Source organism: Centrocercus urophasianus, unplaced genomic scaffold (assembly GCF_019232065.1).
Source record: "Centrocercus urophasianus isolate 14NV4802_14NV808 unplaced genomic scaffold, USGS_Curo_1.0 seq_17, whole genome shotgun sequence".
In the NCBI taxonomy this organism is placed as follows: Eukaryota; Metazoa; Chordata; class Aves; order Galliformes; family Phasianidae; genus Centrocercus; species Centrocercus urophasianus.
In genome coordinates this window covers 17,754,218-17,768,877 of record NW_024884722.1, presented here as the reverse complement: position 1 = coordinate 17,768,877, position 14,660 = coordinate 17,754,218, and the positions used below count along the sequence as shown (strand labels likewise).

The 14,660-nt window shown below is 43.2% G+C and overlaps 1 protein-coding gene across 2 annotated transcripts in view; it reads right to left on the bottom strand.

Annotated features, from left to right (window-relative positions):
* Positions 1-5,859: 5,859 nt before the first annotated feature.
* MARCHF8 (membrane associated ring-CH-type finger 8) overlaps positions 5,860-14,660 on the bottom strand; it is an 86,057-nt gene continuing 77,256 nt past the window's right edge. For both annotated transcript variants that reach the window (XM_042818880.1, XM_042818878.1), the window contains 2 exons: positions 12,810-12,957; positions 5,860-10,523 (listed from right to left, as the gene is read on the bottom strand). In XM_042818880.1, coding sequence (XP_042674814.1) covers positions 10,219-10,523; positions 12,810-12,957 — 453 coding nt within the window. In that variant the 3' untranslated portion in view covers positions 5,860-10,218. The remainder of the gene's footprint in view (positions 10,524-12,809; positions 12,958-14,660) is intronic.

Genomic DNA, 14,660 nt, shown 5'->3' with positions numbered 1-14,660 from the left:
CGGCACGGCACGGCACGGCACGGCACGGCACGGCACGGCACGGCACGGCCGAGCCACACAGCTAAGCCTTGTCAAGCCCCCGCCGAGCACCGCCCCGCTGCCCGGCCCGGCCCTACCCACCCGCGCTGTTCCTCTTTATTACTGAATCTCTCCGATCTTGCCAGGCCCCCGCTGTCTTTGCACAGCCGCCTGTAACACAAACTGTGCGCACACACACACACAGTGTTCCCACAAAGCACTGCAAGGATCCCACATTTTTACACTCCCCACCCCCAGTGCAGCAAGCGCCGAACCTGTTTTAATAAAGATGCTAACACTGAGATAACATCTGCCAGCGCTTCTCTCATGTTCAGCCTACCCCAAGGAAAAGAGCCCCAGAGAACTGATGTTGTACACATGGCACCAATGCGCCAAGCCCACTGATGCCACACTCCCGTATTTTCATTAGGCACACATGCAGGCCCTATGCTGGCACCCCCTTAACTCTGTCACACTGCTGCTGCACAGCCCCAGGTGGGGAGGAGCTGGGCTGTGACTTCTGCAGATCCCACTGCACAGCTGCAAGGTTGTTACTTGAGGCTCTGCTTCAGCCTCTAACACCTGCCCATGATGGGTTGTGGCTTGTGCAGTGTGGTCACTGGTGGTGACAGCCTGCAACATCCTCCTCTTTCTCGTAAGCATGGCAATACTCATCAGTCTCATCGGAGGTCTCCTATGTGTCTTCCTTTACAGAAACAGCTGCTTGCTATTCTGTGACACCATCAGATATCAAGGCTCCCCCCACATTCAAGATATGCATTTACGTACAGGCATATAGAAAGTGCCTTCATTGGCTCTGCAGAATTGCTCAGCACAAGTCTTCAGCCTGCTGCTGCTTTTTAAATAGCACCAGCAGTACAAGGCTGCTGCTGCTGCAAGGCACACCTGTGGCAGCTGAGCTCCGATCTGCCATCCTGAGGCTCAGCCTGAAAGGGGCCTTCCTGCTATCCCTCCCAGGGACACTCACCCCACAAAAGCCCACTGCAAACTCTTAATCCCTTCCTTGTTCTTGCTTTTTCCATTTGAATAAACCATACTGCCTGTTTCAGATGGCAACAAAGTTAGGCTCATACACCTTTCACTGCAGGAGTTACCTGAAACCTGTTAAGACAGTGATGCTTCACCTGTCAGACACAGGGCCACCTTCTGGGCCCCTTCTGTTTTGCTGCAGGTATGGAGCAAAGCGCTGCATAAACCTCACTTGGTGGTTTTCCGCATGTCTTTATGAGTCAGTTCCCCCATCTTGCTCCCCTGGATGTGCAGCTCTGTCTCCTGCTGGGCAGTTCCCTGCAGCACAGCAACTCTTCTTACCAACTCGCTAAAGAAAATGCTCAGTAAGCTCAGAGCCGTGCATGACACTTGTAGGAGTGTCCTCTTTCCAACCCTTTCACAATTCACCCTATTTTTAGTCTATTCCTTTGGTATCTTTTGATTTTACCTTGACTTCCATCTTCAGTGATTTATTGCTAAAGGTATTTAATAATGGTGGAATTATCAGATGCTTTGTATCAGGGACCTGCCAAACAAAACGGAGCCTTTTTCCAAGAAAATAAAAAAATCCACAACACAAACCAACCAACCTACCAACAAAAAACAACAACAACAACAAAACCAACAAAACAACAACAAACAATAAACAAAAAAACCCCAACCCAACCCCCAAACAGCCCTTTTACTAAGGGACTACATTACTTCTACCTGTGCCTGGAAGTCTTGTTCTTGAAAGCCAGGGAAATTGCATGGAAATGTGAAATGAAAGGAAAGGAGGGAGCTGCCATGATTGGCCTAGGCCAGCACTGGGCTGAGGGCTCTGGTGGGCTCAGAGAATGGGCTAAGAGAAGAAAGCACAGGGTGCTGTGGGACAGGATGGTAACTCACAGGTCCCCTTTCTCCAAGCACTGCTCATGTTCACTGCACTGAACTTGTCAAGGGAAGGCCATTGCCATCCCTCTCAACCTTCTTACTATGCCACTGACAAACAAGGTTGTGTTGTGAGGATGTCACGTCCCTTGCAGCTCCCCTGAGGCTGCAGATGATTTGGATGGGCAGATGGCTCCTGGAGTATGCTAATAAAGGATCAGGCTTGGAGAGGAATGATGTAACATGGTAATTACCAGCGATGGAGTTGATTAGCAGAACCTACAGAATTTTCCAGGTTACATAAATAATCTAAGGGACATAGGCTTGATAGCTGAAAACAAATGGGTGCTAATTGTGGCCTCTCCACCGGAGCAGAAAGCAGCAGCTCCTTGCTCAGACCTGCTGCCATCCCTGCTTGGAGGGTCCACAGATCTACAGGTGCATGAAGCTGAGCGCAGTACCCTTGCTCTGCCAGCCAAGAGAAGCAGTAAGGGACTGACATTTGCCTGGTGAAAATGTCCCTAGCCCTGGCTGAAAGGGCAAAGTTTGTGCAGCATAAGCTCCAATCTGAAGTCATGCAGGTCCAAATTCATCCCTGAAGTAACACCTTTAACTTTTGCCACCACTTGTTTTGACTCAGCTTTGCCAGAAAGCTGAAGAACAGTTGGATTTAATCTTCATCTGATTTCTCTGGTGTGTATCAACTGCTCAGGATTGGCCACGAATGTTGCACTGTCCTGAAAGCACTCTCTGGGGATAAAACAAACTGTTCTTGCTGGCAGGAGAAACACTGACTTAAGTAATCCTGTAGTCCTGGAAAAGAATCAGTTTCTTCTAGCACAGCACATTCAGAAGCAGGAAGTTAAGCACAAGGACAAGACAAGGGGCAAACCAGACACCAGGGGAACCTCAGTGCATCCTCAAGAAGGGAACAAAAGTGCTTTCTGAGCTAATTTGGGGTGCACAGGAATGAGGCACATACGAAGCACTACATACATTGCCTAAGGCAGCTGTGCTTTCCCAGTTAGGATCAAGTCCTCAGCCAGAGATATTTCCTACTCTCTCCAAACCCATATGTTAACCATTCCCCTTGACAAGGTAAGCTGCTGTCCCCAGTGATGAATTCTCCTAAGCCTGCCTGGCCTGCCCTGTTTGCAGGTGGCCTTTGAGGAAAGGAGCATCAGAGTAAACCAGCACGGCAAGGGGCTCCCATCAAAAATGACTGGGAGGTTAATTTTAGTGAAGTCTTAAAATGCTAGGAATAGTCAGCCTGATTCCTTGAGCCTCAAACATTTAGCAAGCACACCCTGAGAGGTGACCTCCCTCCTCTGCTCAGTGCAGCCTCCTGGTTGTTTTATTCTGTTACTTCACAGCCTCTGATGTTAACGCCTTTGAGACAACTTCATTCAGCCCCTTTATCCTCTCAGCTGAGGTCTCCTCTCTATTTCCAGCTACCAATTCCTCTGTTGCCAACCTTGCCTTTTCCCTAGAATACACTTTAAAAGAGTATTCTTGAAATTTGCCACCACTTGACCCTCTCTGAGCAATGTTACATTTCCAATTATTCCGCCTTGAGTGATGCACTGAACTTGGTCCATTTCTTCTATCCAGAGCCCTACTGACTTTTTATTTTTACTTCTTCAAACATTCCCTGCCTCCCTCCTGAATTACTTCCAACCCCTGACCCCTGTTTGGCTATGATTAATTATTTTCTCTTCCTGTTTGATTCTTATTCTATAATGAGATATCCTTGTCTGATTTTCTGATGTCATCCATCCCCCCCTAACGCTGTGAATAAACATCTTCTGACTGGGTTGTGGTAATACTGTACCCCATAAATCCCAAAACATCAGAGAGCATCCTACGCATCAGAGAATGCAGCCAGATACAAGATTTCCAGGAAAAATCGGGATGGCAGGTTGACACAGAGCTTAATTGCACAGTGCCAGGTTTGGGTATTTCCACAGTCATCTTTGTGAATCACACAGTGGTATAATTCAGTTCCTCCCAGCTCAGCCTTCTCTGCCCAGTCTTGCCAGAGGCAAATTGAACACTGAGAAAACAATGACAGCAGTGAAAGTGAAGGTGTGTAGGAAAGACAAAGGACATTTGGGTTTCATTTGGTAGAATGAATGGAAAGAGGCACTGTGGGTGAACAGGCAGAGGATGGGCAAATCTGGTGAGTCGCCCACAGGGCAGCTGTGGGAGAAGGGCTGCTGGAGGAGGAACAGTCCCTGCACAGTAGGCAATGCATTGTGCTTCTCATAGCTACTGGCTATATTTGGTCTTTAAAGGCCTGTGCATGCAGTAGGCTTCATCCCTAGAGAAGCTTGGCAGCAAGCTCTCTGTGCTATGCTACCAGCCTCCCCAGCAGCCCACCGGCTATTTCCATGCAATGTAGGGCTCCTCCTCTACAACCTTCCCTTGGCTGTGAACTCCAAAGGCCTGGATACAGCCACTACCATCGCAGCTGGCCTCCCTCCCCTGGACTCCTGACACTGCCCTTGCAGAGACGTGATCTCCTCTTCATCCTGTGGGTCCACGCATCTGACACCTCCATTGCCTCCAGAAGGCACCCAGTGGATCTTACAACTCCTGCTGCTGCCCTCCTGCCTTGGTCAGCCTCTCATTCCCAGTCCAGCCCATCACATGACAGTAGCTACTCACCTCATTGCTTCAGCTGCTGGAGTCAGCTAGAAAATTCAGTGCCTGGAGTCACAGCTGTGCCATCTGCTTTAAGCCACGGCTCCGCCTCAAGATGAATACTTCATATGGTGACAGCAAGACTCCCTCAGAGCAAAGCGAGGTTTGCAAAAGGGAACAAGCTATTTTATAATTAACTTGAGATGCCTGAACCCAAGATGAGAAACACGTTTTAACCAGAGGCCAGACAGCTCTACAGTCTCTGCTCATCAAGTAGCCTATCGATGTTCCATCCCAGAGACCATCAGTCAAATAGCAGGCCATAGAAATCATCTTACCATCTCTCCAGGAAGGTATTTTTTGCATGCGGGTCCTGCTGGTGCACCTAGCAAGCTTTATACAAGTACCTTCGTGTACTACAACCAGGCTTGCTTCACTAAGAAATAGCTTTTTCACTTTGCATTGGAAACACCTCCCTAGGGCCGCAGTATTAAAATTCCCTCCTGTTTCCCACCTGAATTAAAATTCAAAACTAGTTACTTACTAAAAATAAAGATAAAAGAGCCTCTTTGAGACCCACTGTGTCTGCTGCAGACAACTTTGCAGATCTTATTTGCTCTTTAGTGTTTACACACTTGTTACAAGCTGTCTCACAGCAGTGCAGATGGCAGTTTTCTTTGATTTATTGGTGATAGAAATCTGTTTATGAAAAACTACTGAAGACTTCACATGCTGGGGCTCAGCCCTGGCATGGAAGCACATGTAACACCATAATCATGCTTACGCAGGCAGCAACGAAGGGTTATTGTAGTTGCACACTGCTCCACATTTACACAGACTTATTTTTTCTTAGACATCAGTGTAATGAGGATCATGTACTCTACACCAGTGCCCTGAGAAATGCCAACATCAGACATGAAGCATTCATAGCAACACTCAGCATCGATGCAAGAAGCTCCACGCATTTCAAGCTTATGGGAATCCTCTCTGCACCTCCTGCGTGGCACAAGCCTGAAACCTCTCCCATGATTCCCACACTTGACCCCAAAGCACCTGCACAAAGTCATGCCTTCTCACTGCAGTGGTGGAATCATCCACTTATGGTTATGGTTAACTACCCCTTTATGATTTATGACGTCAAACTGTCAAAGATCCTACTGTGTGTTGGCATGCTACACTAAAGAGCCACGCAGTCCTGTGTGTGCTCCAGTAAAAGTAACTTGCTTCATTCGATCATCTCTCTATGGGGAGCTCAGCTTCTCTCCAGACTGGGCCACTAACACCTTCTGAAACAAAATGGATACTATGCTGCTTTTGTTTTGTTCTGATGTTTTTTATAGAAACACTTTATTGCTGCAGTCAATAACCCTGTGTATCACACACAAATAACCAATTACAGTTTAAGAAACTAAAAATAACTCTGCAAGTGGTAATACTGAGAATAAGAACATACATGAAAGGATACAAAACTATACATTTAAGTTACTAGAAATTTACTAACTAAAAAATCCTGCAGAACTGTGAAGTGTCTTGTATAAACTATACAACACATGCCAGTGTAAAGTTGTTCAACGTTATACAATTACCTATCTACAAATGTTTTACCTAAATACAAGATCAGCTGCAATTTTTAAACAGTTATCTTCTATACAAAGACAAGTGCTTTAAGTACTTCATTGGAATATACAGACACCGCAATACCTCCAAACTAAAAAATAATCACAAATTAGAAATCCTGTTTAGAAGTTTTCTTTGCATATCCAATACAATGCAGTGAAAACCCAGCCAGCAATAGCTGTGCTTTTGTATTTGCCCTGTTTTACCCCATATTTGCAAGGGACCCAGCCCAGACTCACAGACCTCCTTTTCAGCAGTGACCACGACCTACACCAGAAACCTCTGTTAATATGCCCCAGCCTAGGGGAAATTTGGATCCAACTCTCACTTTGTAACATACTCAGCTAGCCAAACGCAGGGCAGAGGAACTTGCTCCTGATGCAGCACCAGCACATGCAGACTAGGTGCTCTGATCAGTGTAGGGAAGTGGCAGGAGGAATGGATGAGTTACCTCTGTACCAGTGTAACCTCTGTTGATTCCCTCCTGCTGAAGCAAAGCCAACCTCAATGACATTCAACCAGATGACTCTGTCTCCAGGTCTGGCCACCTCTTTAGTCAGAGTATCGGTTTATGGTCAAAAAAGTCCTGAGAATTCATAGGAATTTAACATCTCATGGTCTCTTAGAGTGGAGCAATCTTCTGCAGCACATGCTTTGCTTCTAACATAATGCATGGTCATGACTTGGCAGATGCAGGGAGATTTCCTTGGCACAATCAGTGCTTTTCTGGACAGGATGTAAGTCCATAGCATGGGATTTTGGTCCGATCTCTAGAGCAAAAGCTCTGGCAATCTACAGAAAAGGCTATGGTAGCTAAGTACTAAGAGTACTAAGTCCATACTCCCTCCTATTTTAATTCTTGTTCCAGAGAAGTCCCAGGTAACCTGAACTAATGCTGGCCAAGGAACAAGGACCAAAACAACTCACATTTTGTTTCAGTCATTTCAAAAGCTGCCAAAAGGAAGTTCTGGAATGCCTGATTTGATGGGAGTGGTGTTTTCCATTACCAACATCCAGGTGGGCAGGATGGAGCTCACCCAAGCTAGCACAAGTGCCTTGCAGCTGGAAGCTGAACACAAGTCAACAGAATCTCCTTAGAGAAATAAGAAGGAAAAAGCACCATTCAACCTTCTTATACGATTTGATAGCACCATGTAGAAGCAGAGAACTGTAGCTCCAGAAGCTCCCTGTTAACATTAAGCTAGAATCAGCTCAAGTATGACCAGCTTAAATGACAAGTCCTGGCAGATGCATCTCTTCTGCAGCCCTTCCTAGTACGAGCAATCCTCACTAGTAAAGAGAATTTAAATACTAGGCATTATTTTCTCTTGGGTAAGAGCTACTGGAGAAAGGGGGTGTAGCACTGGCTAAAACAGTTTTATCTGCAATTATTTTTCCCCAGATGATTTTAATAGGGACGTTTTTTTCTTCCTATGATACACAGGGCCACAGCAAAAACATTCAGTGTCCTGAATACACTGAATGCTAATTGGTATATACTGCATAGAGCTTCCAAAATGCCGAATGAGATTTCACAATATTTCATCAAGAATCATTTATGACAGTGATTAAAACAGGACAGGTGTGTTACAATATGCCTTTGTGGCACTGTCAGAACACCAGTCAGACACCACTGCCTCTCAGATGCAAACTGGAGCACAGACAGGTTTCATACCAGGACTTGTCCCAGGACTTCCACTTCCCCTAAAGTCCACAGATTGGATGAGAATGCATACAGCTGATTCTGTGCATCTTGCAGACATGAAAGCCTTCTGCACTGGGCATTTCAGAAGAAAATTATGAAGGTATGTAAGACCTGATATTAACCTACCTGAGTTTATCCAGTAAATCTTTTTCACAGATCAAAAAAAGATAACGAGACTGAATGTTATCTGGGTTCTTAGAACAGGATCATTCATAGCAAAGGGTCTTAGTAATTGCACTTTAAAACATGACGGGCGTAGACAACAAGCTCTACACGCATATGATCATGAAGACTGCTGTCCAGTAAGGTGTGCAGGGCTCATCCTACATCACACAAGCATGGTATATCCTGACAACTAGCACAGCATGCAAACCCATGCCAGTGCAGCTATGCTAGGACTGCCTGGAGGTCTGTTTTTCAAGAACAAGGTACTGTGCTGTTCATGAAGAACACAGCCAGGAAGCTTCAAGCATGAGACCATACAGAGGCATGCATGCACACACTCTACTTTCAACAACTCATCGTGTGTGTTCTCTTACCTTAGTCCCATCTCAGGCATTTTTCAAAAAGATTAACATAGAAATAAATAAATAGCACATTATCAGAAGAAAAAAAAAGGAAAAAATCAATGATCTCTCATTTTTTTGGGATATGTTAAAGCAACCACTTTTATTATGAAAAAGTCATGCCCAGTGATGTTGTACTTGAAAAGGATAACGCAAAACCTGAACTGGACCTCGGGATTTAATTCAGTATCTCAACAAGTAAGTAGAGGCTTTTACGTAGCAGAGAAGTCCGGGAGATTCCTATAGACATCGTTCAGGAAATTATCATTGACTTTACAGAGATTTAGATTGGGCTCAGGTAGAGAAAGTTAGCACTCATACACAAAAGCCTCGTGTACTGAGTTTCAGTGGGGCTTTGTGTCCACCCCAGTCACATTGATGTGAGACTTTGGTTGAACAAGAGCTTGAAGCTGGACAGTGAAGCAAATTGGACAAGTGAATTGACAGCAGACATCCCAGGCTTTGGGCAAGTCTGTCTAAAGCTCGGCAAACAGATTTTAAAATTGTCCCTCTATTCATTAAGGCTGACAGATTAAATAGCCAGTCCCAAACTCAAAGCAACAGACAAAGCTATTCTCTGACCATGTAACGCATCACATCAGGACTAAAACAGGCAAGCATTTTTTTTAATTCATCCACTTAATGCAATACTTCCTAAATTTTCATCTTAGCACCTCCTCTCACAATGTCAAATTCTTGGGTAATTCACACATGACACAGTACTAAAGAAAGAAAACCAATTTCATCTGTATTGACTAAATATCTTTCTTCCACAACAGCTCACATTTTCACCAGTATACCAGCAAACCTTTTACCAATGGTCTGGAATGACAGTTATGTTAGGTATATATACGGAGATTTGTTGATGGTCTGACCTGTTAAAAACAAAACAAAAAAGCAAAACCAATCCCTAAAATAGAGCATTGAAACCCTTATTCATTGAAAACGAACACTGTACACATCCGCATGTCACGAGTGCAATATTCTTCAAAAAGAATTGCTCCTCAAAGGAAAGCCGAAGAGGCAGATTTTTAGTGTTATGTTTAGTAGGATAATGGGGGCATGTGTTGGAAATCATGCATTGGAATTTATTTTTATTTTTTAAATAAGGCAAGAGGCTTATGTTCCAGTAGAATGGATGGGTTAAAGAACGAAGAAATGTTCTGCAAATGACACATTCTTTCAAGTTTCATTCTCATTGGACATACACATCATAAAATAAAGATTTTTAAAAGTGCTATATGCTTTGTGAGTCTCATCACAATATGTAAAGCATAATGTTACACCTGCTGCCTAAGACAAAATGTTAGTGGCAGTGTTAGCGGTAGATTAGACTCTAGCTCTCTCATTTCCTGCGGCATCTGGGACAACCTCCTTCATTATGCTTAAGAAAAACAAACAAACAAACAAAAAAAAACCAACCAAACCATACTCTACATGCCTTCCACAATCATTTAGAGTCATATTCTAAAGTAACAGACTCCATATGCAGTTGATGACAGTCCACCAGTGGCTTGCTTGATACCACAACCGAGGCTCATTCTACCCAGCTACCTGTGGCTCTTTGATCAGTCAGCACGTGAGACAATGTTGAGAGGTACACAACCATGATAACATTAATACATATGCTGAAGGGATTTTAAAAAATTCCAACAGAACACAAATGTAAAAAAAGTCATCCGCCAGCCCTCAGCTGTTAGCCGATTTTAAAAAGGTAGAGCAGCTTGCAGTAAACAACGATATTTTAAATCTTCAAGGACATACAGAATTACTCCTCCCACCCAGTAATCAGACGTGAAGGATTTCTGCAGCACAGTCTTCTGGCTCTGTGTAATGTGAAGAGTTTGTATCTGAATGGTGAACCCCAAGCATTTCTTTACTTTCAAAGTTTGGCTCCATTAGTGCAGGTTTTTCAAAAATGTTCTTTTTACTAGTTTCTGGACAGTTTTGTACATATATTACTCGGTTATAAGCTTTAAGTCTCTTCCACAGCTGTACGTACACTTTGCATTGTACATACATGAACAGAAGTCCTCCAGTGAAACCAATAGCCACAACAACCAGCTTAGTCCAAAATGGCCATTCTAGAATCCCTGGAAGAAAGGGAAGAAAAAAAAAAAAAAGGAATAGAAAAAACATCAGGTCAATACTGAATCTCTCAAGGACACACCTTAAGAGTTCTTACTTTGCTGTTTTTCTTGTTCTCTCTTTTTTTCTCCCTTCAGGTTTAACACACGTAGACTTCTAAGCTTGTTGAGTTCACATAACATATCACTCCTCAAAGAGAAAAAACCCACAAAAACACTTGATCCTTTATGACTAAGCAGTTGTGCAGCACAACCAAGGCAACAGCCAGGTATAAACTTTAGGTCCTTTTATACCTGTTTTTAAAAGAAAATTTAATCAGATTATGAATGGGCTTCTATAGCACGCTTTCCTCTTGAAAGTAAGATATTCAGAGATCTGTTCCACTCCGTGATCACACAATACACACAGCCACAGTCTTTGAAGGGAACCATTGTCACCATTCAGCTTGAGACATTCTTGACACAAAACTGACAATTTGATTACCTGCATAAGACCCAGTAGATCATAGTTGAACTACAGCATCTCTTCTGATGCAAAATGACAAGTGTTGGAGATGCTGAAGCATTCTGGCAAGCTCACTTAACATAATAAAAATGACCACCAGACCACCTGAATATGCCCAGTTTGAACTCCTAGCCATTGGATCTCGTTACATCCCTATAACATACTTTTAAATGAGAAATGACTAATTTTATACATCTTCTGCTTATACACATCCTGTATCCATCCAGTTTCTCTCCTTCTGAAAGATAAGCATCCCAAGATGGATATGAGATCATGCTGAACTTCTCACTTTCAGGTTTCTCAGAGAATTAGCAGTGTAACAAAATCATAGCTAAGTCTTCAAAGTTTTTACAAGATACAGGCCACTGTTCTTTTGGAAATGCACAGCAGTGTAGGACGAATTAAAATATTTTAGTCTCCAGACCCAAAGAGCACTGCAACATGACTACTGATGAAATCCCACTAGTGATGAATACCTGGACCTCTGATTCACAGGGGAGCTATCTGATGCCATCTGGAGGCAGCAATAGCCTACGCCTTGCCGTGCAGACATGAATGAATAAATACATGCATGCTGCAGCTCCTCAGAGCATCCCCCAGATTTGGAATCCAAATGAAGGAAGCAAAGAAAGCAGAGTAACAAGTACTATGTAGCCATACTATACCTAATAATGTTCACCGAATGTATTGAATAAAGTAACGAGGATATGATAAATCTTTGAGAGAAAGTGCTTTTCTTTATCATATGGAGACCTTGCACTGAAAGAACAATTTCCACCATACGTGGAAAAGATGGTGTTGGATGGAACAAAAACTACAAACTTTCATTCAAAGCAGCTTCCTGACTGAAACTACGAACAATCACACCACAGCTAAACTAAACAAATGACAGCAAAGCTGTCTGACGTGTGACTCTGCTCTACAGAGACTGTAAGAGCTCTGTGGAATTGCACACTTATAGATGCTCATTTCCCAACTGCATTTGAGGTTGGCATTCAACCTCTGTGAGCAAGGACGGTTTGCCTTAAAACCCAGCCTTGGTGCACAGCCTGTTACTCCAATCCCCACCTTCTGGGGGAGCTCAGCTGCCTGAAAAAACAGTTCTGCAAGAGCTGCAAGTTCACAGCCCGGCACTCCAAAGTCAACCCATTTCAATTTGGTAAGCTCACAGCTGGCACACTGAAGGAAACCTGCTACTCTGGAAGTTAAGACATCCGTGTAGTGATGAATTTCTGAATTTCGCTGCTCCCCACACAACCACTCTAATTTCTTCAGTCAAATGTGTCTCCCGCAGAAAAGTTGTGCTAATATGTCTCAAAGATGGCTGAATAGAAAAAATAAGCCTGTTAGTTTAGCTCAGAGGTTTGGACTTTGGTTCCTGTTCCTTCTTCCCTTTTTTAAAATTGTTCTCTTTCTACTCAGCTAAAGGTAGTCATAGTAGCAAACAGATGCTTACATGCTTGTCATCTGAGTAAGTGTTCCAGCTTAGAACTAAATTAGCAAAGCCAGTGCAATTTTATGTTTAGTTACAGTGGTTTTCTCTTGTATCTGTGCATTTCACAAGTGCAAAATTGACACGTAATAGACTTAAAAGAATCTACAGACAAATTTACACCAATTTAACTAAATCACTTTAGAACTGTTCTTTTACATCAACTCAATCTCTGCCTAAAGCTGACTGATCTAAGAAAAAGCATTACCTGCATTCTCAGGCTTTGCATCCTCTCTGCATTCAGGATAAAGAATAATTCCAAATGAGTAAGTAGGAAGATAACCAAGTAACATACCAGTAGTCTGTCCCTGTTTAATCTCTTCAGCAGTCCTGTCTATGAGGACATACAGAGACCACACAACGCAGGTGATGGCAATGATATGGAATGTTACAGAGCACATGATCTTCCTCCTCTCGCTGGCTGTCATCTGCAGCTTCTCCCACTGGCAAGAAACCCAGAAGCAGAACAAGAGATTAAGTGTTTATCACAGTTACCAGAAAGTATAAAGAGAAAACACTGATCAAAACCAAAAGCAGGCAAAGGACCAGTTTCCCCCTAAGTTTTTTAAGTCACATTATTCTTGCTCTGACCACAGTGCGTGCAGCTGGCAGCTTGCTCTGCCATAATGGGTGCAATCACTCCTGGTGCAGGAGGGGATAACAGCACTCATCTCCATCCAGAGCTGCAGCACTGAGTTATCCCACAGAGATCCGAGCACAGCTCAAGCAAGTCTGTTCTTTAGTGTATTCGCAAAGCAATGAACAGCAAGCACCCACAGTCAGAAATGAGCATCATGAAGGGCAAAAGGGTGTCATTGCTCAGGCAGCCATTCAGTAACACGCTGCAGCAGGAGTGGTGCACAATCCAATCAACCAGTATGTGTATGGCATCTCACTGTGGGCCATTAGACTATCCCAGTGTGCAGTCAAAGCTGTTTAGCACTCAGCTCAAGGCTGTTCAGTTCTCACCTCCTATCTCTGGAGGCTTTATTCAATCTTCACATATATTTAACACTACTTAGAGCAGCAACATGGATTTTATTTTCAGTGTTTCAAGTACACTTAAATATGTGCCCTAAGAGTATACAGCAGAACGGGGATGACAGCTTTTACAATTTAAAGGATGCAGCAAATTGAACCCCGTGACCTGCACCTATCATAATGTTTATACAGTCCCAGAAGAAACCACGACATCAGGTCACTGTCGTTTAGAAAGGACACAAAGAAAGAAGACAGTTACTACAGGTGCTTCAAGTATACAGGGAGTTTTTTAGAATCAGCTTTTCTTTACTTTTCTACCAATGGCACCAGGAAATTGTTGGGCTTTTTTTCTTTTTCTTTTTGTCTCCAAAGCAATTTATGTGTATGAAGAAAACTTTTGTAGGTGTATTGCACATCCCTCATCATATTTGCATGGGACAGTGTTAAGACAAGCTTTCCTTGTATTTCCACAAACTGCATACAGGGGCACATCAGCTTCTCATACATACCTATGTGCTCTAGAGAGGTGTATTTGGTGTCTCCTAGAATAACTTGCAGAAAAAGTTGACTTTGAAAAGTGTGGAAAAGTGTGGAAGATAGTGAGGATGACCTTAATGAGATCACTCATCAGGTTGAATTATTGTTACACTGCTGCAAATACAAGAATGGTTGAACCATAAAACAGGGATTCTGTGATATTCTCTGTCTTGCCAACAAGCAAGTAAGTCACAGCCACATTTCTGTATCAGGGGACATCCAAATCTCATCATGGCAGAAAAACATAAGATTTCCAGCAGTGAAATACCAGACACATATCATGCTAGAAAACTACACGCTTTCAATTATTGTTACAAAAAGACTGGACAAAAACTTTTGCTTTGGACAATATGTTTTAAATAGGAAATGGATTTTGCATCTAAACAATGGTGTTCATTATCTACAGAAAATACAATTTGATTCATTTATTCTGTCAAAGTGTAAGCATGTGTGAATATTCTTACAGGGCCACAAGGACTTGCATTTTGACTGTATTCCTCTTTTTTTGTTTTGCAGGTAGAGATCTTCCACTGGACTCTTACTTCTCTTATTATATGCTGGCATCACAGCTGCCAAACCATCCCATACCACTTCATCTTTCCAAAGACAGGAGTGCACGGCAGAGGAG